The following is a 26,374-nucleotide window of genomic DNA, read 5'->3' on the forward strand; positions in this document are numbered from 1 at the left end:
CCATCCTCGACTCATCTCCACCGGCCACACCCTTTCCTTGTTTGTCTGTGTTAGAGTTCTGGAGTGTAGGAGTGAGCTGCCGTTTATGTTTCCTCAGTTTTCTCATGTTTTTTTTAAGTTAGGAAGGTAAGTTTTTGTACTTTGGTTTATTTACTTTCGATTAGGTAAGCTTCTGTTACTATTTAGATAGTTTCCTTTTGTTTGTTGTTTTCGGCAATATCTCACTCTGAAGCCAAGTACTCCATTTGTTACACCTTGACCAAAAATATATAGTTTTAGAAATAAATAATTGTCAACTGTTCAATTTTGTGTGTGTCGGTTGTTGAGATCAGAGGAGGATGGATCCTTCATGTTGGGACCTGGCCCCCCCTGGTCGTAACAGTGGCGTCAACACAGTCAGTTTATGCCAGAGGGCCGAAGCAACCAAGTTATTAACTACCAAGACTCTTTCCCTGCAAGACAGCCGAGGTAGCAACCATTTTCATTTAGATAATCTGGCACACACTCTCTCCATGACACCCTCCCAATGTTTCCTCAAAACAGCCTCTGTTCCCAAATAAACCCCCAAGAATTTTAAGCCCTGATCAACCCAGTGAATATTACCTGGCAATACGGGGAGGTTATTATTCTTCCATGGGCCATCTTTCAAAGCAGAGCTTTTCTCCCAGTTTACTTTAGCTGAAGAAGTTTTTTCATAAAGCTCCAAACAATGCTGAAGACCCATAACGTCATTCTGGTTCTTAATAAAAATGTGTATGTCATCAGCATAAGCAGAGACTATTAAACTTGAATTATTAGGCAAACCTGGACGAATAAGGCCAGTAGGGTGGAGAGAACTTTGTGTAAAAGAGGTTAAACTACAATAGAGTACAACTGCCCAGATATGGGACAGCCTTGTCTAATACCTCTTCGAACTTTAACAGTACGACTTAATCCTCCCCCGACTTTAACAACACAAAAAACGTAATTATATAATAAACCCAATAAAGAAATGAAACCTTCACCAAATCCAAATGCTCTTAATGTAGAAAAAAGAAAACAATGATCGACTCCATCAAAGGCTTTTTCCTGATCCAAAAAAATAATTCCAACATCAATTTCATATAGTTTACAAATGTCAAACAAGTCTCTTAAAAGAAAAAGATTGTCCTTAATAGATCTTTCAGGTACATAATATGATCTCTATGTATAATAAGCTCAAGAATATTCTTCAGCCTGTTGGAAAGCACTTTAGAAAATAACTTGTAGTCCACACAAAGGAGAAAAACAGGCCTCCAGTTCTTCAACAAAGTCAAGTCGCCTTTTTTTGGAAGCAGGGAAAGAACAGCTTGCCGACCGGACGATGGTAAGATTCCAGTTAATGTGCACTCCTGAAGCACCTCCCACAAGTCCTCCCCCAACAGCCTCCAAAAATGTTTGTAGAAGTCCACAGGTAAACCATCTAAGCCTGGACTCTTTCCAGAAACCATTTGTCCAACTGCAGCCGTCAGTTCGTCCATTGAAACTCCAGCATCCAGGATGTCCCGATCTGCAGCGGTAAGCTGAGGAAGACCATCCAGCAAAGTCTCCATAGAGCTTCTGCTACAGGTCTGCTTCTTGTAGAGGTCACTGTAAAAGCCCACGGCATGTTTCTATCATGTGCTGGGATCAGCAGTCAGCGCTCCATCAGGAAGTCGGAGGCAAACCAGCTGCTTCGCCCGGCTGACACTCCTCTGAGATGTCGGAGCGTCCATGTCCTTTACTGTAGTAAACCTCGACCGAACTAAAGCCCCTTTACTCCTCTCATGTAAAAAACCCATTCTGTTCATCTACTGTATTGTTCATGTGACTTAATTTATGTGAGCGTCGCTCCTTCAACCTGACGTTTCTTCCCGGAGGGGGGTTGCGCCGATTTATGTTTTCGCATCCACCTAAATAATATGTAGTTGCGCCACTGACCTGAGATACACATTAGCCGACAGAAATCTTAGGTAGCCTATAACGGTTCGATCGGGTTCGTAGTGCCGTGTGGTGTCCAGCCACATGGGCACAAAATAATGGCTACAAGTCCAGTTAACTAATTTTAAAATCAGGCATTAATCAACGCTTTACTGGAATCTACCTGTGATGCATGTGGCTAGAGTCAGCGTAAAGTCCTGACTGAATGAAAATCATTAGAACCTATTTATGTCACGTTAACGAAGAACAGCTGAAAACTTATAGGATTTATCAACTGCGGTAGCAATTTGGCTCCAACTCCTCTCCTTATAATTTCTATATTCTTTGCACGAAATGTTGAATAAATATTAATGTTGTTTCCACATATCATCTTCAATGTCCGCTGGACTTCGGGTTGCGCCATGTCAGCTGTTTGGGATTCCCCTCCGTAATTTCCCTTCAGAAAGCACGGAGGAGAATCCGCGCTTTCTGATTGGCTACCTGTCACATTCAGCGTTAAGCTTCAGGGAAAACCCCTGATTTAGATCCGAGCGGCCACGACGATCTACGGCAGTGTTTCTCAACCTTTTTGGGGCCAGCGCCCCCTAGCCTTTATCCAGGTCCCCCCACCAAAGAATTTTCAGGCTACTTTGCACTTACCATTATTTTATCATTAATATTACTATCACTATTGTAGATGTTTTGATTTTTATGCTTGTTTCTGTATTTATCATCAAAAATAATTTCCCAGAGAACAAAAAAGTCACGGGAATAGAAATTTTCACAGGTGTCTACGAAAAATGCAATGAACGTTCAAGTTAAAATTGGTAGGCCTATCAGCAGCCAATCAGTGGAAAAAAAATATTCTTATTTTGTGCCATTTTCTAGTTGTTAATCTTGCACAAAATGACCAGATAGAAGAAGATGTATACAGGAATGCCAGTTTAAACTTTGAATTATTTGCAAAACGACTGAGCTCTGCAACATCAAAACATGGATAGAACTGTAACTACATTAATCATAGCTCTTCTTCTCCTCAGTGTTTTTGTCGGTTTCTGGTGGTGCAGCTCTGTGCTGCCATGTCTTGGAGCGCCGCGTGCGAGTGAAAGGGGAGGGAAGTGAGTAACATAAACACGTAATTGGCAAGTGACGTTTTTGGTTGGATTTTAATCGGTGCGTTTTGCATCCACTGAAAACAAAGATGTTAACAAATATACTGGATAGTATGCTGCATGTTTAGTGATATTTTCAGCTGGTCTTGAAATAAAATGCCGAGTCATCAGCGCCCGAGACCGAGACAAGACCGAGACCATCAAAAAATCTCGAGTACTACAACACTGGCGTGTGGTACCTTATTTCTACACTTTATCAGGATGTCCACACTTTTCTTTTTTATTATCTTGTAATCAGTATAATCCTTTTTATTTTCATGTCTCCTGTCCTTGGTTATGGAAATATGTTCTGAATCGGTAGGCTTACACTCTTGTGCTGTGTACAGTCTTTTCTCTAATTTTGTTTTCCACCACCAGTATACAGAAACGGGCATAACCATTACAGTTTTTTTTTTCGTTTCTTTTTTTTTGTTTTTTTTTGTTGTCTTTTTCTGGTGGACCTGGACACTAATTTGCATTGAAGCTAAATGTCAGCCAGACTTTATCGTTTTAGGTTGATGTACTGTAACTGATTTTAATTGTTGTGTCATTCGGGCTGTCAGGAAGGAACAGCAGGACGTTTACCTCTGTGCAGACCAACCTTTGATCTTCATAAAAAGTGAGGCAGAGGGACATTCTCCCGGTTCCTCAGTAGAGTCCGAGTTAACAAGCTGCACAGGCTCCGCTCCGTCCACTCTGAGGTACTCTTCTGTTTATGCCAACACTTCTCTCTTACATTATTTACACCTGATAAGTTTTGATTGAGATTAGTCAGTTTATTTAGTCTTTTAAATTGTGTGGGGGTTTTTTTATTTGTATTTTTTTTACATTTTAGAAGATGCCGTTTGCCTCTTGCAAGTAAAAACATAATGTATCAGTGTTTTTTTTTTATTAATAGTATAAATTATATTTATAAAAAACAGAGTTTTAATTGTGTTTAGATCTAAAACTTTCTTCTCCTTAACTGCAATAAAATTGGATCCACTTTTAGTTTGTGATAACTCTGGCATACACATTTTGGTTGTATGCGTATTGTTTTAGCAGGACATTTGTTTTACAGCTCCTTGTATTTTCAAAGTGAGTGAATTTTCTTTTCTGAACCAATATTAGTTATCAGATAGCAGTCGTGGAGCCTGCACTGTTGGTTATTAACGCTGTGAGTTTAAAAGGACTCTCGGTTTACATCAGCTTATTGCCATTTTCCCAGGATTTGTGGAGTGATTTTGAGTTGTCAGTATCTTACCTTTAACCAGTTCTGAAACTTAAGAGGAAATTCTAGAGTGATAAAAAAGGTTTAAATTTCCTGCTTCAGGAATTTTAAAGACAACCAACAAGTTACCACCCACAACGCATTTATTTCACGTACCACAGGGGTGCTTAGATACATCCTTATAACATTTTAATTGTGCTATCATCATTTGGAGAGTTCATCATCATCAAAAGAGAATACACCAATGTGTCTGATCAGCCGTCTTTTTAACACGGGGATGGTTTTATCCTGTGCTGCATTTTGATGATTGACTAAATGACTAAACAAAACTGATGGAAGTGAACAGTCCAATTAGGGGGGGGGGAGCAACTGAGCGTTGCTCCTTCACCCTGATGTTCCTTCCCTCGGGTGGGGGGGGGAGATCTATGTTTTTGCATCCACTTGAATTATGTGTAGTTGCACCACTGTATGCACTATATGCATAGGCATAGGGGCGCTCCAGTAAAATGCATCGTCTTAAAACGTCAAATGTTGAAGAACTTTAAATACTTTAGTATTTTTAAAAGCACTTACTCCAGTACTTTAACATAAGTAATAATTTGACAGAATTACTTTTACTGGAGTAATATTATGTTTTTATTCTGTTTCTGTCTGTTGGTTAGTTATTCCTTGTGTAAATGTTTTCTAGTTTTGGTGTTATTTCTTTTTTTAATCTTTTAACTACCTGTTCTATGTTCAGTTCTGTGAATTGTTTGGTGAGGTGTTTTGTTTTGTCTGCTTACTTGTCTTAGGATGAAATGTAGCTAATGTTGTGCTAAATATCTGTTTTTTCCTGCGTATTTACACTCTAATGAATTGTGGGCATGTTGCTTAATCTGCACTCTGCTTATCAAGTGAATTAAATTACATTTAAAAACTTGATATTTAACTGGTAGGGTCAGTACTTTGACTCAGGTAACAAAATAGAGTATACCACTGGACAGGCTCATTAGTTGCACTATCTGCTTGGGTCACCAGACTGCAGGCAGGTAGTTAGTTAGTTCAGTGGTTCCCAAAGTATGGGACACAGTGCCATTGCAGTATGGATGAAATAAAAACCAGTTACACAAAAATGTTTCACTGTAAAGATGGTTTGTATTGTGTTTTGTTGCAACCTGAAGTGTGAAATAAACTTCAGTGGAGTTTAAAAACAAAATATGTGTATGTCTGGTTGAATGATGTGTTGATTTTTTTTTTCTTTTTTCTTCTTTTGGGGGGGATTTTACTGTAATCTATAGGGGGGTCCAGAAAATCTTTGAGAACCACTGAGTGAGTTAGTTAGTTAGTTAGTTAGTTAGTTAGTTAGTTAGTTAGTTAGTTAGTTAGTTAGTGTAGGTTTCCACAGCATGGCAGTGTGGTGTGAAGTGTGAAGCAGTAAGTAGAGGAGGGGCAAAGTTAAAGTACAGTACGCTCCATGAAGTGCAATGAACAAACCACAATGGATCTAAACAGTCTTTGTACTAGAAGCACCATGACACCTTAAGATGAGAAACCTCTATGCACCGTTTTGTTGGCAAAGTGAGGACCTTCTATTCTTGCTATTAGACCTGTGGTCATAATTCTATTGTCGAACTCTTTAAGCCCTCATATTAGTGAGATTGAGTTCTGCCTTTTCAGCTCTGCATAAATTTCACAGCCATGACAAAGGGCAGAGTAAAAGTGACTGTGTGTTTGGAGTCATCTCCCAGAACTTTGACACAGTGTGAAGCAGCTCCTGTAATTCATTGACTCTGTAGTTTCAAGTGTCACGAAGCAACACAAGTTATGTATCCACAAGTCTTCTGCGCGTGTCTCATTACTGCTCCTGTTAAAACACCCAAAAGGTTTAAAATGGAGCAGGAGAAGCCATGACTCGCTCAAGTCTGATTCTGTCTGCTTAAACGTCGTCTGATGAATTTTATTGACATTTCTCGACAAGAAACTCATCCAGTTTTTATTCTGTTTGTTATACAGGACAAAATGAAGAAAGATTATTCCACAGAGCAGAGCAGAAATCGACGGACATCTTTTGAAGTGGGCAGAACAAACAGTAACCGTGACTTTACAGTCTGATACTTTCCGTTTCGTCCCTTCAGATCTGCTCCCCTCCCATTGTCTCGCTTGCATCCTGTGTTTTTCTTGCACAGTTCTTTGAGTCTCTGAGACTCATTAGCTGGAATGTCATATAACTCTGCCTCTTTCTCTTTGCATCTTCCTGCAAATTTTACACCTCAGGCAGATGATGGTGTCCGATGGAGAACTGGATCTGAATTTGCCAGCCCAGATGACACCGATGTTCCTAGCAGCAGGGTGTCCCACCCCTCCCTGTTTGGGAAATACCAGCCCAGCCTGCAGACTCTCAAGCCCTTCCGCTGGTCTTCCCCACAGTCAGTTTCACTGGCAACATGAAGTGCTTTACATTTTGACATATTCAACCCACAAACTTCAATGTATTCCACTGGGTGTAGATCCGATTTACTTTAAATCAAATGCATGTTATACTTCCATTTCACAAGCATGGAACTCTTTTAATCAGTTCAACATAAAAATCCCAATACAACACACTGAAGTCAGTGGCTGTAAAGAGTAATGAAAATTTGTTCAAGTAAGACCCATGTATGTGGATATTTAAATGCCATTCCCCCTGTGCAGATCCCACCCTGTGGACAATGCAGGCTTCTTGTCGTTTGCCACCTTTGTCTGGATAACTCCCATGATGTGGGCCATATTCAGGAACAGGCTGGACTTGTCCTCTCTTAGCCTCTCCCCATTTGACGTAGCTGACACCAGCGGAGAGAGGTGAGTGGCTTTTGCTTTTGCTCATGTATGTTTATAATATTGGATGCTCTTATAACATGGATTGTAGCAAAAGCACGCCTTAGCCAGGTTGCTAAGCTTTGAAACTGTAGGTTTTGTCTTGAGTCCAGTACTGAAGGCACCCTCAAAAGGATGGATAATAGGGGAAAAAAGGTTTGCTTTCTGTTCTTGCATCGTGTGGTGACCTTGAATCTCACTGTGATCAGTAAATAATCTCACCTGTGTGGCCGAAGCCAGTTCCTTTGACCAGGAGGTCACCTCATCTCCACTTCTGGAGGCTGTGAAATACTGGCAGCATGTCCTTTTAGGTAGACTAGAGGACCACCAGCTATATTTATGAAGTTTACAAAGTGCTAAATAAAAAAGTGCAAAAAGAAGAAAAATATTTAAAATTGTTGGTGATATAGTGTATGCTGTAGAGGCTGGTAAGATTACCCTCATTTTAAGGCTAATGGCCTATTAAACAGTTTTTGCTGGAAGTTGCTGGTGATGCAGTGGGAAACCAGCCAAAATATTACTGTCCTCCAGGTTGCAGAGACTCTGGGAGGAGGAGGTGGTGAAGAAAGGCCTGGAGAAGGCGTCCCTGGTCAAAGCTGTCCTCCGCTTCCAGAGAACCAGACTCATTCTGTCCATCATCATCGGCACCTTCGCCATGGGAGCAGCTTTCATTGGTCCAGTGAGTTTAAGAGCCATTTGACCTCGTTGTGTGTCACAAGTAGAACAAATACAGATATCACACTATCTGAGTTTCTAAAACCTTGTTGATATTCCAGTAATACAAAGAAAACATGATTTTGCCATTGTGGCGTTTCCATTGAGTAAAATTACACGTTTTAATGACTTGTTCATCTGACAAGTCATTAAAAAACATGACGTGCCGTCATTCTCCTACCACTTCCTGTCGACTTCTACGTCTTTTCCGCCTGGCTGTTGATCACGTGACTTGTGTGATGTGGCAAAAGTATTCCATTGCACTTTTGCAAAATACACAAATTTATATGGCTGAAAAATCACTTCATTCCAGCTCAAAAACTTTTTTTCAAAAAAACGTGAGTTTTTTTTCAGAACGAGCGTTTCCATTAAGTACATTTATTTTCCTAATTCCAATTTGCGCAATTTTAGCAAGATCAATGAAATTGACCATGAAAATGAAAGATTTTTATATTGATGGGAGAGGCTTCTTCTGAGATTCTCTCTTATGTTTTAATAAAATTAAACCTGAAATGAATTATACTGCCTTGTAAAAGCTTTCACACATCAGTTTTGTCACATTGGAAATACAAAGATCAATATGTTGCTTCTGGTAGGCAAATACAGTAGTGCATAACTGCAAAGTGGAAGGAAAATGCCATCTATTTTTCAAAGTTTGTCTTTACAAATACATTTTTGTATTTGTATTTATTTATCTACCTGCTTAGCAAATCTAGGAGCTCACATTTTTGCCCACATTTCTTTGCAAAATAGCTCAAGTTCATTTAGATTAAATGGAGAGCACATGTCAGCATTAATTATCATATTTAGGTATGTGTTTTAATTAGATATAGGTCTAGGCTTTGACTAGGCCATTCTAAAACATAGGTATTCTTTGATTTTCATTCCACCTTAGCTCTGTTTGTATGTTTATGGTGCAAAAACACAAAATCTTACCAAGTGTTTATAATTAGATTCTTGTGCAAATATCTTACTGCACTTTAAATTAAATAGGTTCCATTAGAAGATTTCTTTCAACCATAACACTTGAAAAATGTTGTTTTATAAGTGAAATAATCTGCCAGGAGAGCTAGCATTTTTTCAATATTCAAGAATTATGCACTGAAAACAAGTTCCTGTATCTTGCTGAAAAGTAACTTATGAGTTCTTTTTTATTTTACTCAGATATTCGCACTAGAAACTAGAACAAAACTACTTGTTTTTGCAGTTTGTTTGATATGTTCAGAGTGATATACGATGTTACTCACAACACATTCTACTCTGGAACTTGACGTTTCCTCGCAACATGCCTGTCTTACTACGTCTCGACATCTTCCTGTCACCCCTCAGGGCATCCTGGTTAACGAAATCCTGACCTACATAGAAAGCCCAGAGAAGTCCACGGTGGCCCACGGCGTCGGCCTGGCCGTGGCTCTATTCTGCACCGAGTTCCTCAAAGCTTTCTTCATCTCCCTGATGTGGGCGGTCAACCTGCGGACGGCTGCCAGACTGAAAGGAGCCTTCTCCTCTATAGCATTTCAGAAAGTCATCTCTCTGAGGGTGCACAGCGGCATTTCAATGGGAGAGGTAAAGCCTGATGCAGTCACCAGACGCTGTAGTAATTACAGAGGATTTGAAATCCGCTCGCTGTCTCTCCCTTCAGATGATAAACGTCCTGACCAGCGACGGCCACCGGTTGTTCGAGGCGGTGCTGTTTGGGAGCTTTGCGATCTGCACCCCGGTGATCTTCATCGCATGCATTGTGTTAGCCTGCTTTGTTCTGGGTTACACTGCACTGACAGGGGTCTGCATCTACATCATCTTCGTCCCCTTACAGGTCAGCAGCTCGCATCACAACCCGGCATAGTTAGTTTTATCTGATTGAGCATTAACTAAGCAATAGTAAGAACAAAGTGCATCCTTTAATGGATGATTTTAGATAAAAGGTAAAGAAAGAAATTGAATGTCAATCTAATTTTTCAGAATATGTTTCAACCAATAGAAAGTAGCCATATGAGTAGCACTACTTTAACATATTCTTGCTCAAGTAAGAGTTAAAAGTAGCGACTCAAGTACTGATACATTTAATATTTAAACATGACATCATCAGACGGACCGAAATACAAAGTTATGTGGAAAATATTTGTATTTTATCAATGAATTGATCAAGTTTATTTGAATAGCACGTTTCAGCACTTCAAAGTGCTTTACATAATAAAAACACAAAAGTACAAAGTCATAGAACACACAGTCAATAACTGAAGCACTAGATTTTGTCAAGTGTCGTTTTAAAGAGCAAAATGAAACTAATTCATATAAATAACATAATTACAAAATCACAAAATGAGGCAAATGAACATTCTTTATTCCCAAATTAATTTCTTTCTATATAAGACTGACGAAACTTTAACAAAAACATCAAGTCTGTGTCAGGTGAATCCTTGGTTAAAACAAGCTTGTTCTTCATTCAGTGAAGTTGCTCACGATGGGTAGAGTCCAGAAATTTTTACTCAAGTAAGAGTAGCAATACTACATAATAAAATTACTTAAGTAAAAGTAAAAAGTACAGTAAAAATACTCCTAAAATCAAATTTCTTTTACAGTTTTTCCTGGCAAAGCTCATTAACAAGTTCAGATGGAAAGCCATGCAGCTCACAGACGGCCGCGTCCGCACCATGAACGAGATTCTGAACAGCATCAAGCTCATCAAGATGTACGCCTGGGAGGAGTCCTTTGAGAAGAAGATAGCAGGTGAGTCAGGCGTTTGGATACAGAGTCTCACAAAAGTGTTTTTATTACACTTTGACTTTTTATACATTCTGACTTCAACGTAATCTTATTTAGATTTTTATGCAATAAAACATAAATCACCCTAAAGCAGCACAGTGATCATGAAATGGATCAAAAATGTCACAGTTGATTGATTTATTTATTTTTTACTGAGTCAAACTGTTGCTCATTCTAACTAATAAAGCTCAACCTTAGAACAGAGAGTCTCCATTTTAACTAAGCTCAAGCCACACACAGATGGACTCTATTTACTGACGAGGTGACGTAAGAATTATTTTTATTTAGGGACACCAGAGTAAAAGAGGTTGAATAGAAAGGCACAACACAATTTTCAGAGTTTTATTTGTAAAAAATTGTTGAAAACCATGTATGATTTTACTTCTACTTATAATTCTCCCCGCCCCCTGAAGGCCATTCTGTGGTACTACATGACAGAAATGTTATCTTCCTTCCAGGGTTAAGAAAAAAGGAAAAGAAGCAGGTTCGGTTGGTCAGCTACATCCAGAACATCAACACCAGCATCTCCAGCATCATCCCGACCGTCGCCACCGTTCTCACCTTCCTGGTGCACACTCTGCTGGGTTTGTCGCTCACCACGTCCGACGTAAGTGTAGCAGCGGGCAGCGCCGGGGGGTTCGTCGTTTGAGGGGTCGTGAAATCAGCAGTTATCAGACGATTCATGTCTGCCAAGCAATTTTCATTTAGATTCGGTTTTAACCCTGCCCGGGGTCATATTGATTTTGTTTGTTATGTTCTCTGTTATCAACAGGCCTTCACTACCATCGCCATATTCAACGCCATGAGGTTCTCTCTGGCTCTGCTGCCGCTGTGTGTGAAGGCTCTTGCTGAAGCGGCTGTGTCCCTCAAGAGATTAAGGGTACAGTTTTAAACAGCTGCTTTCTTTTTAAATGTTTCTACACAAATCTGTGAACTTCTATGCTTTTTTATGTTAGTTTATCACATAAGATCCATGTCATTTAAAGGAAGTCAGTGATAGGCACTCTAAAACCGATATGGTGATATGGATTAAGAATTGTATTGCAATATATTGTGGTACTATTGTGATAACAATTGAAAATGATGATAAATAAAACTATTTATTGTTTATTTTTTGTGGTAACTCTATGCCGCAGCATTCATCAAGTGTTTTTGGATTTATTTACTTAAACAAAACTCCTATTTCTTGCACAAAAATTATTTGTAAATTAGTTTATCTTATTTCAAGTGTACTAAGATATTTGCACTAGAAATTAGACCAAAATATTTAGTAGGATTTTGTGTTTTTTGGGTTGCCAGTTACTTAAAATGTGACTTATGTCACTAAGCTGCACACAGTAACTGCATTTAATCAAATTTACTGAAATCTATTGCCAACAAACACTGGAGAAAATTGTTTAAAAAAATTTTAAATAAACTTTTTCAATAGTTCCATCGATTTTGGCTTTTATTTAATTGACACAATTTATTGAGACAACGATAAATCAAATTCTTTTCACTGTTAAAAAAAATTGTTTACGATAAGCGATACGATAAATGCCCCTAATCCGATGTACGGCTGCTGTTTCAGAAAATCCTGCTGGTCCAGAATCCCGAGCCCTACCTGGAGCAGAGGAAAGACAACAACACCGCTGTAGAGATGAGAAATGCAACTCTGTCCTGGACCAAAACTGCCAGCGGGCCGGACCTCCCCAATGACCAGAACGGCCAGGTGAAGAACTACAAACAGGACGAGACGGGTCTGAGTGAGACCTTACCGACGCTGAAGAACATCTCCTTCACTCTGCCCAAGGTCTGCAGCGAATCCGGTGAGCTTGTTGTGGACCCCGCTGAAAGGCAACTAAAGGGCTTTGCTTTTGCTTCCTGAAGGGCAACCTGCTGGGCGTGTGCGGCAACGTGGGGAGCGGAAAGACGTCGCTCATTTCCAGCATTCTAGAACAGGTTGCTTTATCTTTTTTTTTTCTTTCTCAGAATTTCTACAGATTTTTTCCAGTTTCTTTTCACTCCATTATGCTTTCCCCTCTAGCTACCTTTTTTCATATTCTGGTTTTCTTGCAGATGCACCTTCTTCGGGGCTCCATCACAGCTGACGGGACGTTCGCCTACGTTTCCCAGCAGGCCTGGATTTTCCACGGAACAGTTCAAGAAAATATTCTGATGGGGAAAGCTTTCAACCAGGCCAAGTAACTACACGTCTAGGGTTGGGCATTCATCGTACCGTTTATCATTTATCGTGATAAAATTCTTCAACTTAGAGTTATCATTGTTGAGATAAATTCCAATTAATTATGTTTAAAACCCTCCAAAACTGTCCATCTTGTCAGGATTGATAGTTTTAAAATTTTCCCCTCTGTTTGTTCAATGAGAGTATCAATGAATATCAGTACATTTGAAAATATGATTAAAAGCGGTTATTGTTGTGCAGTTTAGTGATACAAATCGCTCCTGTTTAAGTGACTGGTTTGCTAAAGAAGTGCTTTATAAATGGGAATGTTTTTCAACAACAGTGTTTGTACTTGAGGGGCCATGATTGCTGTATCATGCAGTCACAGCCACACAGAGACCTAAAAACAAAGGAATAAATACAGTTTATTGTCACTTTTATCGTTAGACAGGTCCATATCACTCAACCCTTCTGCACTACCACTACTAGTTACAGAATAAACTCAGAGTGTTGTCTAAACATATCAAATGATAATCTATGCTAGGTGTTCTGCGCTAACACAAACCAAACGGACAAGCCAACGTTTAGTTCTTTTTTCCTCTAAACTCTGCTTTTTTAGGTTATCTCACATGAAAACTGCTTGACTAGAAGAAAGGGAAGTCTGATCTGTCACGGCGGTTAATCGAGGGCAGAGGTCATCTGTGTTATCTGACAGCTTTATGCTAGCATAAGGCTGACTGCTGATCTGCATATAGTGAGGGCTTTATGGGGAGAGACTTGATCTAAGTTAAGATAAGAATCGTCTGTAAAAATGTACGAGATAAGCTGCGGGTGAATAATTCTCGGGATACATGTGTTTATTGGTTTAAATGTCTATATTTCAAAGAAAGGCAGCTGTTATCACTGAGGCAGCATAAAGCCTGGCCTACATTCAGATATAAAATTATATAACGATGATTTTCATTATTTGTTGGCATATTTCCCAATGTTTTTATGATTGTTCCATTTTGTACAGAGCTGGGGGAAAGTATTTGCCCCATTACAGATTCATTTTGATTTGGATTATCAAGCAAATTTTAATATAAGCAAAAGATTAAAGACAAAATCCAGTTTTCTGTTTAAAAATGTAACAGGAAGTTGAATTTTCCTGTTACAGTACTGGCTGTTTTGGCCTGCTCTTCATTGCAGAATTGTTCTACATTAGTCTAGTTGTAATGTACATTTAAGCTCCTTCCAATGTGTCTTAGCCGGATCTGACCCCAGAATTTGACTAGGCCATAATTCTCTTTTCTCAGGTGATATTAGCTAACGTGCCTTGGATGATTTTCCTGATCCAAAGTAGCCACAAACAATCATGTTCACTGACACCAGCTGCATTTATATCACAAATGTACGCAAAACTTTGCCAGTATTCTGCTAACGTTGAAAAAACACAATTCCCATTGCAGCTTTGCAATATAAACGGATTTTCTATATGAAACTCGCTTCATCCTAATGGTGAAAAGTTTGTATCGACAAATGAGAAAATTGCCACAATTCTATAAAGTTATATATTTTTTCAAAATATCACATTGCGAAATTACATGGTCAGTGGATGCGCAGCTCATGACTAGCAGAGTTTCAGAGGTCTACAGGGCTTTCAATGTTATTTTTATGAAAAAACAATGACAGCCTGACTAAATACAAATTAGCAGCTTGTCTTTGATTGGGTTATCCTTGTCTGATACTAAAATTTGTTTGAATTTTGTTTTTGTTTTTTAATCTTTTTTTTGTTTTCAAAATCTCTTTCTCTTTCTTACTGTTTATTCAATGTCACGTGCTGGTTTTATTTTTCTTTAATTATGTAAAGCACCTTGAAATGCCTTGCTGCTGAAGTGTGCTATAAAAATACAATTTGATTGATTGATTGATAAAAGTGAAACAAAAAAAGCATAGAAGGAAATCTGCATTTGACAAAAACAGTTTTTCACAGCGCCAAACTAAAACCGGTCTTGCGTTTATGTTGTACAGATACGACCGAGTTTTGGATGTGTGCAGCCTCAGAGCTGACCTTAAGATACTTCCATATGGAGATTGGACTGAGGCAAGTGATCTCTTTAACCTTCTTCTGCCAGTGTTCCTGCTTTGGGTCTGGCCATAGATACACGAGTATCTACAGACACTCATTTTGAATCTGAATCTGACTGACAGGAATGTCAGGCTTATTGAAAGTATGTTCATTTCTATGCACTAAATACCTGGATGAATTACTGCATCAATGTGGCATGAAGGGGCAACATAAGCTTTTGTTACCAGTTCCATGTCAGTGTGGACAGGAACCAATTCCTGCTGGAAGATTAAATCAGCATCTTCATCTCCACAGCTGCACCTTTTCTTTTTTTTCCCTTAACCTTAACTTAACCTTTTGATGAAAAAAACATTTAACTTTCTTGTAACATAAAAATTTTCTGAGACACTAAACTTTGGGTGTTCATTATCCAGTAGCAGTAGCAGTAATCATGAAAATGATAAGAAATTGAGGATTGAAATATTTCACTCTATGTGTAATGAATCTACGTAATATGGGAGTTTCACTTTCTGAAGTGAGTGACACAATACTCTGTTGTTCGTATGCACAAAGTCCAATTTTCAGGTGGATTTTTTAAAACATTTATTGGAGAGAGATGTCATGGTTCTTATGTTGCTGTTTTGTTTTGTCAGATTGGAGAACGGGGGCTGAACCTGTCAGGAGGACAGAAGCAGAGGATCAGCCTGGCCAGGGCTGTCTACTCCAACAAAGACATCTTCCTGCTGGACGATCCGCTGTCTGCTGTCGATGCCCATGTGGGGAAACACATCTTTGAAGAATGCATAAAGAAAGAGCTTCAAGGAAAATCCATCATACTCGTCACACATCAACTCCAGGTAGTATCATACAAACCTTTTGCCAAGTGGGACAAAAACTGTCGAGCTGAAGGTAATTGAGGGCCACAACATTTAAATTTTTTTCATTTTTATTTTTAATTAGATAACCAAAGATACGTCTCACTTTTACCTGCAAGGATACGAACAACATGCAATCTTTAATAAAATAGTAAAAGTCTGATTTTGGTAGAGGATATCAGACTTATATATATATATATATATATATATATATATATATATATATATATATATATATATATATATATATATTTAGGTGCGCACTATAAGGCGCACCTAAAAACCTTCAATTTCCTGAAAAGCCGACAGTGCGCCTTATAATCCGGTGCGCCTTATATATGGACCAATATTGAGCCACAACAGGTCTAGCAACTACGGTAAGCAGCCGCCGACTTCATTTTCGCACGTAGAAGAAGAAGCGCTTGGTGCATGCTGGGTTAGTTGTCAAAAAACTGGTTTGTTAATAAAGTTTGACTGACCTATCTACCTAGCGACCTGATAATCAGGTCGTCTGCAGGTCATTTACCACCACGTTCTCCACCAACATGCTGTGCGCGACCGGAGAAGGGTGACTATCGTCCGGCCACGCCCCGGCCCAGTCGTGGAAGGCTTTCCTTGCCAACCCGAGTTGGACTGTTTTGTTGACATTCTTTATGTCAACAAAGTGGCTTTAGATATTCATCCGGGGTGCTTCAACTAGGCTTACCAAGGGACCAGCCCCTATACATTTAAAGCCGGGTGGGGGGTGGGGGTGGGGAGAGACAGAGACTGCAGTGGCAGTGTGTCGGTTGGTCTGTGTTACCCAGAAAGCAGTTGGGCACAATATCGCAACACCAACACCGTGAGTGAAACAATGACTGGGGCAGACTACTCTATAAAGTACTCAGGACCACTTCTTTATTATTACAACAATCCAAAGCCATTTTTATGTCTCATATCTTTAATGATGTACAGATTTTTTTTAAAAATTGTGTTTAGTGTTCAGAATATAAAAGGAAGATGTAATAATAAAAATCACAATAAACTAATTCTTGCTAATTTAATGAAATTTTGTGTGTGTCAGTTTTGACCATCACAGCAAAAAAAAAAAGTTTGGACACCACTGACCTAAATGAAGTTGTGAAAAATGCTATAAAAAGATAAAATGCTTTCCAAGTATTACTTGCAACTCCACTCATTTTGTTTTTAAAAGAAAGGCTCTAATTAGGTGATTGTTTTGGCGTGCGTGTTGCAGTATCTGGAGTTCTGTGATGACATCTTGGTGCTGGAAGAGGGCGAAGTGAGGGAGGCCGGGAATCACCAAGCACTGATGAAGGCCAATGGACGCTACGCTCAACTCATCAGCAACTACCAGATGGAGCAGTCGGAAGTGAGAGCGTCACAAAATGTTTTTATGAACCAGATATACGCCCCTATTCACTTCGACTTTATCGTTCTACAAGCGCGGGGTATTAAACGGAAGAATGAGCCGTAAAACAAGCTGTAATTGCCGGGTTCTTTATTGTTTGTGAATGTCAGACACAGAAGGAGGAGGAGAAGGATGAAGAGGAGGTGTCCCACAAAGAGGCTGCTGAGGTCAGACAGCGCGCTGACAGTGGGATAGTGAACCCTGGTATGAAAACAAAGATGATCTATTTCTGTGCAACATGAAAAATAATTGTTGGTAGAAAGTAATTATTGACTTAAAACAAACTCCTATATCTTGCTGAAAAGTTACTTATAAGTTAGTTTTATCTAATTTCAAATGCACTGATTTATCTGCCTTAGAAACTAGACCAAAAATACTTGGTAAGACATACTGATGTCATGCTAGTTAGCTCCTGGGGTAGTTTGTATCTTCAGGAGTTAGCTTTCTTCTAAGAGTAGCACGTAAGCTAGTTATGCTAATAAGTGTAAGTTAAGCTGAGTTTTATAACTGCTGTAGTCGTGATCGAGAAAATAACATCTGTGACTCTTTTCAGCTTTTGACATGTCAGATGAAACTGATGATGGGGCGCCAGCGGACCAGAAGCGTAAGTAAACAGAAGTCAGTAGACTGTGATGCTGACCCAACGGTTGGTTCAGGGTCCAGACCAACGATACAGAACAGTCTCCACATGGAGACCAGAACCTTAAAGACAATGATTCACAAAGTTTAATTTTTAACTTCACAACACAGGTTACTTTAATTTGTTCAGATTTTTAGGACTCGTCATGTTTTCTTCTACACTGCTATTGGGAGTGTAAATAACTTATGTCTAACTGTTTTCATCTTATTGTAATGTTCGTAGAAGCAGGTTTACTTTTAATTTTAACAACCATGACAAAATAAACAAAATTAGAGGAACATTGAATATGAAAGCTTCAACATCTGCAAACTTTTATCAGAACAGCTATGCAGAAAAACCCCCGTCATAAAGCAGCACAGAAGTGAATGAGGGAGAATATATGTAGCTTTATTAAGGACTAGTAAAAAGGGCAAACAAAGGCAAAATCAAGACAAATTGAGAGGGTTATTTAGAACCTCTGATGGGTAAAAGAAGTGTCACAAGGAACGAATAAAGCACAAAAAATGCCAGACAATGGCAGATTCAGCATTAGGCTCTACAAATAGATCATGTTTCAATCAAACAAGGACTTTATTTGATCATTTTGTTCCTGTTCAGCCGCTGTGACGGGTGAAGATCAGCTGGTGAGTCAGGAATCCTCCACAGAGGGATCTGTGTCCTGGAGAGTCTACCACCAGTACTGCCAGGCAGTTGGAGGTCTGACACCCCCCCCACCCACACACACCCCTCCCCCCCCGACACACACACACACACACACCCCACACGCCCCCCAGCCCCCCCCCCCCCCACACACACACCCACACGCACACACACACACCCACACACACACGCACACACACACACACACGCACACACACACACACACACACACACACACACACACACACACACACACACACACACAAACCAGACTCAGCAGCAATGTTCTTCAGACATCCTCTTCACGGCTGGTTTTATTTGTTGAAACTTTGTCTGCAGGTTACTTCATCACCTTCCTCACCATCTTCATCATAGTCCTCATGATCGGATCCACAGCTTTCAGCAACTGGTGGCTAAGCTACTGGCTGGGGCAGGGAGACGGGGTGAGGAAGTTTGTCCTTCCTGTCACACATTTTCATTTTCGGTCACAATAAGTTTTCATGGATTCTTATAACAGGCTGCACAGTGGCGCAGTTGGTAGAGCTGTTGCCTTGCAGCAAGAAGGTTCTGGGTTTGATTCCCGGTCCCGGTCTTTCTGCATGGAGTTTGCATGTTCTCCCTGTGCATGCGTGGGTTTTCTCCGGGTACTCCGGTTTCCTCCCACAGTCCAAAAAACGTGACTGCCAGGTTAATTGGCCTCTCCAAATTGCCCTTAGGTGTGAGTGTGTGTGCATGGTTGTTTGTCCTGTGTGTCTCTGTGTTGCCCTGTGACAGACTGGCGACCTGTCCAGGGTGACCCCGCCTCTCGCCCAGCACGCTAGCTGGAGATAGGCACCAGCACCCCTCCCGACCCCACTGAGGGACAAGGGTGTAAGAAAATGGATGGATGGATGGATTCTTATAACTAGAGATGCATCATGCACAGTTTTCCCAGCCAATATCAATTCCCGGTTTTCGCATCCTGATGGATCCAAACTGTTTGATTCCAAAAAGGAAAAGAGTGGAGAAGGTGCTTTGATAAATGATGTAGTTTTGAATCCAAGAAATACAGAAATTACAAGTTCATTCACATTTGTGGAATAAAACATGTCTCCGCTTTATCTGGATTTTATTAAACTTAACACAATTGCATCATCAATGTTGTTTTTGTTAGAAACAGCTAGTTGGACTAGAAAGATAGCTAGCTATAGCTAGATAAAGAGCTATATTTTATGTTTGGTGCAATAAAGTTAGATAAATATATATTAAGCCAGCTAGCTATTTATGTGGCTAATAATAAGGTAGCTGGCTATTTATCTAGCTTAAATATCTAGCTAGTTAGATAAATAGCTAGCTAGCTTGTTAGATAAATAGATATCTAGTTATTTGTCCAGCTAGCTAACTGTTTATGTGCAATAGCTAGCTACCATATTATTAGCCAGATAAATAGCTTGCTAGCTTGCTATATATTTATCTAACTTTATTGCACCGAACATGAAATATATTAAACCTATTTCTAATCATTGCTCCTCTAATATCTTTATATTTTCTTTTGTTTAGTCTAATTCAACTTCTAACTCTGGAAATATGACTTCTAAACCCGGTGATGTCTCCCAAAATCCCCGCCTGCACTTCTACCAAATAATTTATGGAGTGATGATCCTCGTCACGTTGGTCCTTGCTGTTATCAAGTGCTTTTTTTACACTGATGTCACACTGAGAGCTGCCTGCAAACTCCATGACAGTATGTTCCGAAAGGTACTGTAGAAAATCTGGACTCAGCAGAGATCAGCTCCAGTCGATTTGTTCCTATGTCAAAAGCTAGAACATCGTTTCCTATCTTCCCAGATTCTTGCCAGCCCGATGAGTTTCTTCGACACGACGCCTACCGGACGAATTCTCAACCGCTTTGCTAAAGATCAGGAGGAGTTGGACTCTGTGCTTCCTCTCCACATGGACCCCTTCCTGCAGTTCTGTCTCCTCGTCACATTCACCATCGTCATCATCGCCTCTGTTTTCCCCGCCATGCTGGCAGCTGTGGTTGTCATGGGTGTTTTGTTCACCCTTATCCTCTTGTAAGTCCAACACCAGTCAGGCCAATGTCGGATCAGAAAGCTGCAGATTCAAAAAATCGGTCTCTTAATGGAAGATTTTTTTCTTCAGTGTATTTCAGAGAGGCATTCGTCAGATGAAGAAGATGGAGAACATCAGCCGCTCTCCGTGCATCTCTCTCACTACCTCCACCCTACAGGGCCTCAGCACCATCCATGCCTACAACATCAGGGACAACCACATAAAACTGTAAGATATTATCAAGCGATATCTCTCTGACAGACGTCTTGATACTGATCTACAATGTACAGCGCCTTGCAAAAGTATTTTTACCCTTCCAACACCTTATAACTTTTGGCAGGCACTTTCGAATTTTGTCAGATCGTCAAAGTTTTGTGTCACTGACGTTTTGCCTTTTTTTTTTTTTGGGTCAAACTCTAGGTTCAAATCTCTGAACGACATCAACTCCAACCATTACTTACTGTTCCACTCTGGCACACGCTGGCTCTCTTTCTGGTTGGACTTCATGGCTGCCTCCATGACGCTGCTGGTGGCTCTGTTTGTGGTGCTGAGCAGCAATGACGTCATTAGTCAGTCTCTAAAAGGCCTCACCATGTCTTACACCATACAGGTAAATCTGGACAGCAAACAAGTTTGGGTTTCTTTTGGTTTTTGGATCCTTCAGGCTTGTAGCAACACTGTGGTCTGCATGTCTACCAGCTGACAGGCATGCTCCAGTATGTAGTGAGGCAGTCAACTGAAGTGGAGGCCAGATTCAATTCGGTGGAACGGCTGCTGGAATACATCACGGTAAGAATTCTGATTAAAGGGGACGTATTATGCAAAAATCAAATTTTGTACTTCTAGTTGGATCTCTACTGCGTCTTAAAAGAGCCCAAGCACTTCAAATAAAAAATACTTTTAAATACTTAATTTAAATAAATTACGATTTTGTGGTGTTTGTAAAACGGCCCGTTTCAAAAATCAAAAACCTCCAGAATGTAAAGTCACAAATCAGCAGGCAGTGCCCCTCACCTAGCAACCCCCAGCAAAGAACAGCCTGTCACCTAGCAACCCAAACCGAGCTCCAGCATGTTAGTTAGTTAGTTAGTTAGTTAGTTAGTTAGTTAGTTAGTTAGTTAGTTAGTTAGTTAGTTAGTTAGTTAATTTACTCATTTCATTAAAAACTAAACAATTATATACAAATAACCCAAAAATATATTTAAACAATAGGAATTTACAAAAACCAAAACTAAGCAAAAACATCAACTCAAAAAAACGCCCAATTTTTTATGGATTCACATTATTCTATTTCACATTTCTTCAAAAAAAAAAACAATTTCACCATCCTCTTAAATATGTACATTGATCTGGCATTTTTAATATCAACTCTTTTTCTTCTTAGTAAGCAAAGCGACTCCACCACCACTTTTCTTGCTTCTGTTCTTATGACAGAGTTCATACCCCACAATATCGACATTATTTATATTTTCATCATTAAGCCAGGTTTCTGAAAGTGCTATTATACTAAAAGTTGTTTTTAACTGTTTTAAATAATCTGTTATTTGCATTTGCATTTATACTTCTACTATTAAAATTAATAATAGAAAGACCTCCATTTGTCATGTTTGTATAACAAATGGTTGCAGGGAATGGCTGAAAAAAGTGTTTTATTGTTGTCCACTTTTTGCATTCTTATTGGTTGTGCAGAATGCTCCACTTCTGCTTTTCAAAGGTGTATGGTTATATAATTGCACATCTGTTTGCAGCCATTTTCATGTACGAGTGTAAACGTTGAGTTGAGGAGGCGTGGCCAGCAGCAAATAATTTGGATTTAAATTATCTGCTGCTGTGTCAAGAGGCCCTAAAACAGCTCATTCTGAGAGGAGCTCAGAATAGGCAGAACTGAGCAGACTGAAATCTCATCATCTAAGAATGAGTTTGTGCAAAAAAAATGTAATGAACATGTTTTTCATAGCTCACAGACCGGTTCAAGGAAGCATGACAGGTCACCTGTAAGAAAGCACTTCATCATCCTGGGGTGTCTAATAACGTTTTTCTCTAAAGGGATTTCTTTTATTTAATTCCACGTACAGACCTGTAAGTCTGAGGCCCCCAGACACATAAAGGGGGCTAAGATTCCTGACGGCTGGCCCAAAAACGGAGCGATTACCTTCCACGAGTACAAAATGAGGTATAGAGAGAACACGCCTATCGTCCTGAATGGGCTCGATTTTGCCATCCAGGCTGGAGAGAAGCTGGGCATCGTGGGAAGGACGGGCTCTGGTAAGCGGGATTCCATCCTGCGCTGTCACCATAGTTACAGAGCAGGACTCAGCCTCTCCCTCTACCTGTGCTCCGTCTACAGGGAAATCCTCCTTAGGCGTGGCTCTGTTCAGACTGGTGGAGCCGGCGGGAGGGAGCATTCTTATAGACGATGTGGACATCGCAGCCATCGGCCTGCGGGATCTGCGCAGCAAACTCTCCATCATCCCCCAGGACCCGGTGCTGTTCACTGGCACAGTCAGGTACCCGCTACTCACACAAGTGGTTTCACAGAACAACCACTGCTGCGTGGACCAGTCACCAGCTTACCCACTATGCTTACCCACAGGTACAACCTAGATCCTTTTAATCAATATACTGATGAGGAGATCTGGGCGGTGCTACAGAAAACCTACATGAAGGACTCGGTATGTTACTAAAACGCACAACTCTTTGGACGCCTTGGAGTTTATAAAAGTATTAATTCTAACCTTCTTAAATAATTTACCAGTGGTTTTTACGCAGCAGCTATCGGTGTTTTCTGCTTTTAGTGGTAATCAGAGGAGGCTTTGACATCAGTAAATGCTAGCTAGCTTGTTCTACGTTGTACGCTTTGCTTCATACAGATGATCTGGACCTTCGACTTGCTAGCTGGAAGCATGGACTACGTTGAAGTTTTAAAGAACTGGATCTCATTTTACCCGGTCGTTAACGTTTGGGCGTTGCATATGTATGGCATCAGTCCGATGAAGCTTACCAGAAATTGCTTGTTCTGTAAACAACCCCGTAGAAAGTAGAGCCACAACATCTTTGTCAGCAATAAAATGTCTTAAACATTCGTCTTGGTCTAACTTTAATGGCTCAATATTTGGGAAGCAATGCCAACATGGACTGAACGTCTTCGTTCACTTCCTCTGCTGCTATTGCTAAAACCACAGGCAAACTACAATTCTTAAACAGAAAAACTATGTCATCATTCACAACTTCTGTTGATGTTCGCTGATTTCCCCGGTTGAAATTCAACCGGGGGAAATTGAGTTCAAAGGAAGAAATCCCAGCCGCAGCAATGAAGGGAGATGAGAATCGAGCAGAATTGCATAAGAAGGCAATAGCCAGGCTAGCTAAATGCTAATTTGGCTGTGAAATATAGCTAATAAGCTCAAATGACCAAAGGTACGGTATGAGTAGTTCCACCTTGACGTTTGCTCTTATAGAGAAGGTTCAGACAGCTATAATCCCAGGGTGGTAAACAACTTAAAACATGATCCAAGCGTTTTATGCAGGAATAAATGTGTCTTCACAAGTGGAACAAATAAACATGACTAAACGTGAAATATTAAGTTTTAAATGTCAACTTCTTTTAAACCAAATATGGTTTGTGCTAGCTATATCTACGAGACATAAAGTTAGCACAAACTCTAACTCTAATATATATACTTATGGAAGATAAAGTGTTAAATACAGTGTGCCTGTGTGTTTCCTCAGATCTCCAAGCTGGATGGGACGTTGCAGGCTGAAGTGTTGGAGAATGGAGAAAACTTCTCTGTTGGTGAGAGGCAGCTGATGTGTATGGCCAGAGCACTTCTTCGCAACTCCAAGGTCCGTATGCGTGGGCATACATACGCCTACACTATCACCACAGTAATCACACCCCCTTAATATTGGCACAATTTGTCACGATGCGGCACTGATACTGAGAGACTAGCTCTACATAGTAGTATTTAATTTTGCAATTTAAAGAAAGATATACAGGAATAACGACACCAAAACCAAAATAAACCAAAGGAAAACACATTGTCCTACATGCAAAATACTTTGTGTTGAGGGGAAGTTAAACATCAAATGTAAAACATATTGTTGGCAGCATCAAACTATGGGAAGTAAAGAGAAAACTTTTTTAAAGGCTGCAAAATCAGCCTTTAAAAAAAAACAATGGGTCGTGAATTAGAATGACCCAGTCAAAGTCCAGACCTAAATCTAATTGAGATTCTTTGGCTAGACTTGAAAAGGATTGTTTTTGCCGATGTTCTCCATCTAATTTTAGCAATGCTGCAAAGAATAGGCAAAAATATCAGTCTGTCGATGTGCTGGTAGAGACACGAAGGAAAATCAAGTTCAGTCAATCAAGTTAATTTGTGTGTAGCACATCTCAGCAACACGGCGGCTCAAAATTCTTTATGTCCTAAAAACAGAAAAAATGCCATAAACACATCGTAAAACCAGTGACAGACATTACATTTTGTCAAGTTCCACCATCAAAATCATCAATGCTCATCAAATATGTTGTCAAAGTTCTAGTTATTATGAATCACAAGTGGGTTTTAGTCTTGATTTAGATCTGAGTGGGTACCTCATCCTCCATGGTGTGCCTGACAGATCATTCTGCTGGACGAGGCCACGGCCTCCATCGATTCAGAGACGGACGCTCTGATCCAAAACACCATCAAAGAGGCCTTCCACGACTGCACCATGCTCACCATCGCACATCGCATCAACACTGTAGTGTACGCAGACCGCATTCTGGTCATGGACGACGGAAAGGTGAGCTACATGGAAAGACAACGAGGAACGCTTTTAAGAGTCTCGTCCCTACGACAGCACACTACTGCAGATTTAGTTATAAAAAAAAAGAGAGGAGTAAAGTCCTGCCGAACACTCAGAAATTTGGAGATCAATCTCAGAAATTAAAAAAGAAAATTTAAAAAGTGGAAATTTCAAAGTTTGAAAAGTAGAATCTTGGAAAAGTCGAAAACCTTTGGAGTTTCAAATGTCAAAAATGTTCTACTTTTTTCGCAACGTCTCAAACTCAATTTAATCAGAGAGTAATCTCAAAATTTCATTTTTTTCTGAACTTTTAAAACTCAGAAATACATTTACCCATTTTTCTTCTTGAAAATGTCTCAGTTTTTTCTTGCAAATTTGCAACTGTTCAAATTCAGAAACATTCTTTTTTTTTTTTTTAACTTTCCTGAGATTTTTTTCTAACTAACTTGTGACTTTTCAAATTCAGAAATTTCCTTTTTTTCTAGAAAATTTCTGTGATTTTTTAATATTTTTTTTGGCATAAATATATATATTTTTCCTACTCCAATGGCCCTAACTCGCCGCTGTGTGTCCCCTAACTTGTCTGTCTTTTCAGGCAGCAGAACTGGACTCCCCAGAAGTGCTGAAGCAAAGACCAGACTCCTTGTTCTCCTCACTCCTTACTGCTGCTAACACTGTGAACACATAAAACCTCCAGAGCCACATCATCGAGCGCAGCTGTAACTCATAGCAACAGCTCTTCATCACTCAGCCTATGTCAGTCTTTACTGTAAAACTATAAAGTAGGAAGGTAAGCTTAAATCAAGTGTGGCAGAGACGGAGGGATCAGATGTGGGAAATATTAAACTTTTCTGTTTGTTTTCTTGGCTGTGTAAATAAAGGTGTATTTATATCACAAGTGTTCCAGGAAAAACAATGTTAATGTTCTTTCATCGGTTTTTGATCAGCGTTTGTGTGCATGTTTTATTTATTGCTCCCTGTCACTTTTGCAAATGTAAATGTTGAGAAAAGTGCAGAATAACAAGTGGAAACCTATATATTTTTAAATTACTACTGCTTTTGACAACACAAAAGGCTCCCATGTATCGTAAAAACCGACATCTGTTTTCTGATGAAATGTACAACAGTGCTACTTGAACAAAGTAGCAATAAACGCTGCAAATGTGTAACC

At 39.8% G+C, this 26,374-nt stretch overlaps 1 protein-coding gene across 2 annotated transcripts; it reads left to right on the forward strand.

Moving 5' to 3' along the window:
• Positions 1-1,967: 1,967 nt before the first annotated feature.
• abcc12 (ATP-binding cassette, sub-family C (CFTR/MRP), member 12) lies at positions 1,968-26,372 on the forward strand. Of its 2 annotated transcripts, XM_081604995.1 has the most exons (31): positions 1,968-3,769; positions 6,271-6,330; positions 6,532-6,683; positions 6,949-7,095; positions 7,642-7,789; positions 9,154-9,390; positions 9,467-9,640; positions 10,407-10,554; positions 11,049-11,197; positions 11,363-11,470; positions 12,161-12,382; positions 12,460-12,531; positions 12,649-12,773; positions 14,765-14,837; positions 15,455-15,658; positions 16,911-17,045; positions 17,195-17,288; positions 17,638-17,688; positions 18,322-18,420; positions 18,703-18,806; positions 19,903-20,100; positions 20,191-20,417; positions 20,506-20,643; positions 20,836-21,025; positions 21,115-21,204; positions 22,491-22,680; positions 22,763-22,922; positions 23,009-23,087; positions 24,145-24,258; positions 25,036-25,200; positions 25,799-26,372. In XM_081604995.1, exons 2-31 carry the CDS (start codon positions 6,277-6,279, stop codon positions 25,889-25,891), a joined length of 4,140 nt encoding a protein of 1,379 aa, XP_081461121.1. In that variant the 5' UTR covers positions 1,968-3,769; positions 6,271-6,276; the 3' UTR covers positions 25,892-26,372. The 2 variants fall into 2 exon arrangements, with proteins under 2 accessions (XP_081461121.1, XP_081461120.1); XM_081604994.1 differs by lacking the exon at positions 1,968-3,769 and having other exon boundaries at positions 4,968-6,330.
• The last annotated feature ends 2 nt before the right edge of the window (positions 26,373-26,374 follow it).

This window comes from Poecilia reticulata, chromosome 3 (genome assembly GCF_904066995.2).
Source record: "Poecilia reticulata chromosome 3, P_reticulata-male-v2, whole genome shotgun sequence".
In the NCBI taxonomy this organism is placed as follows: domain Eukaryota; kingdom Metazoa; phylum Chordata; class Actinopteri; order Cyprinodontiformes; family Poeciliidae; genus Poecilia; species Poecilia reticulata.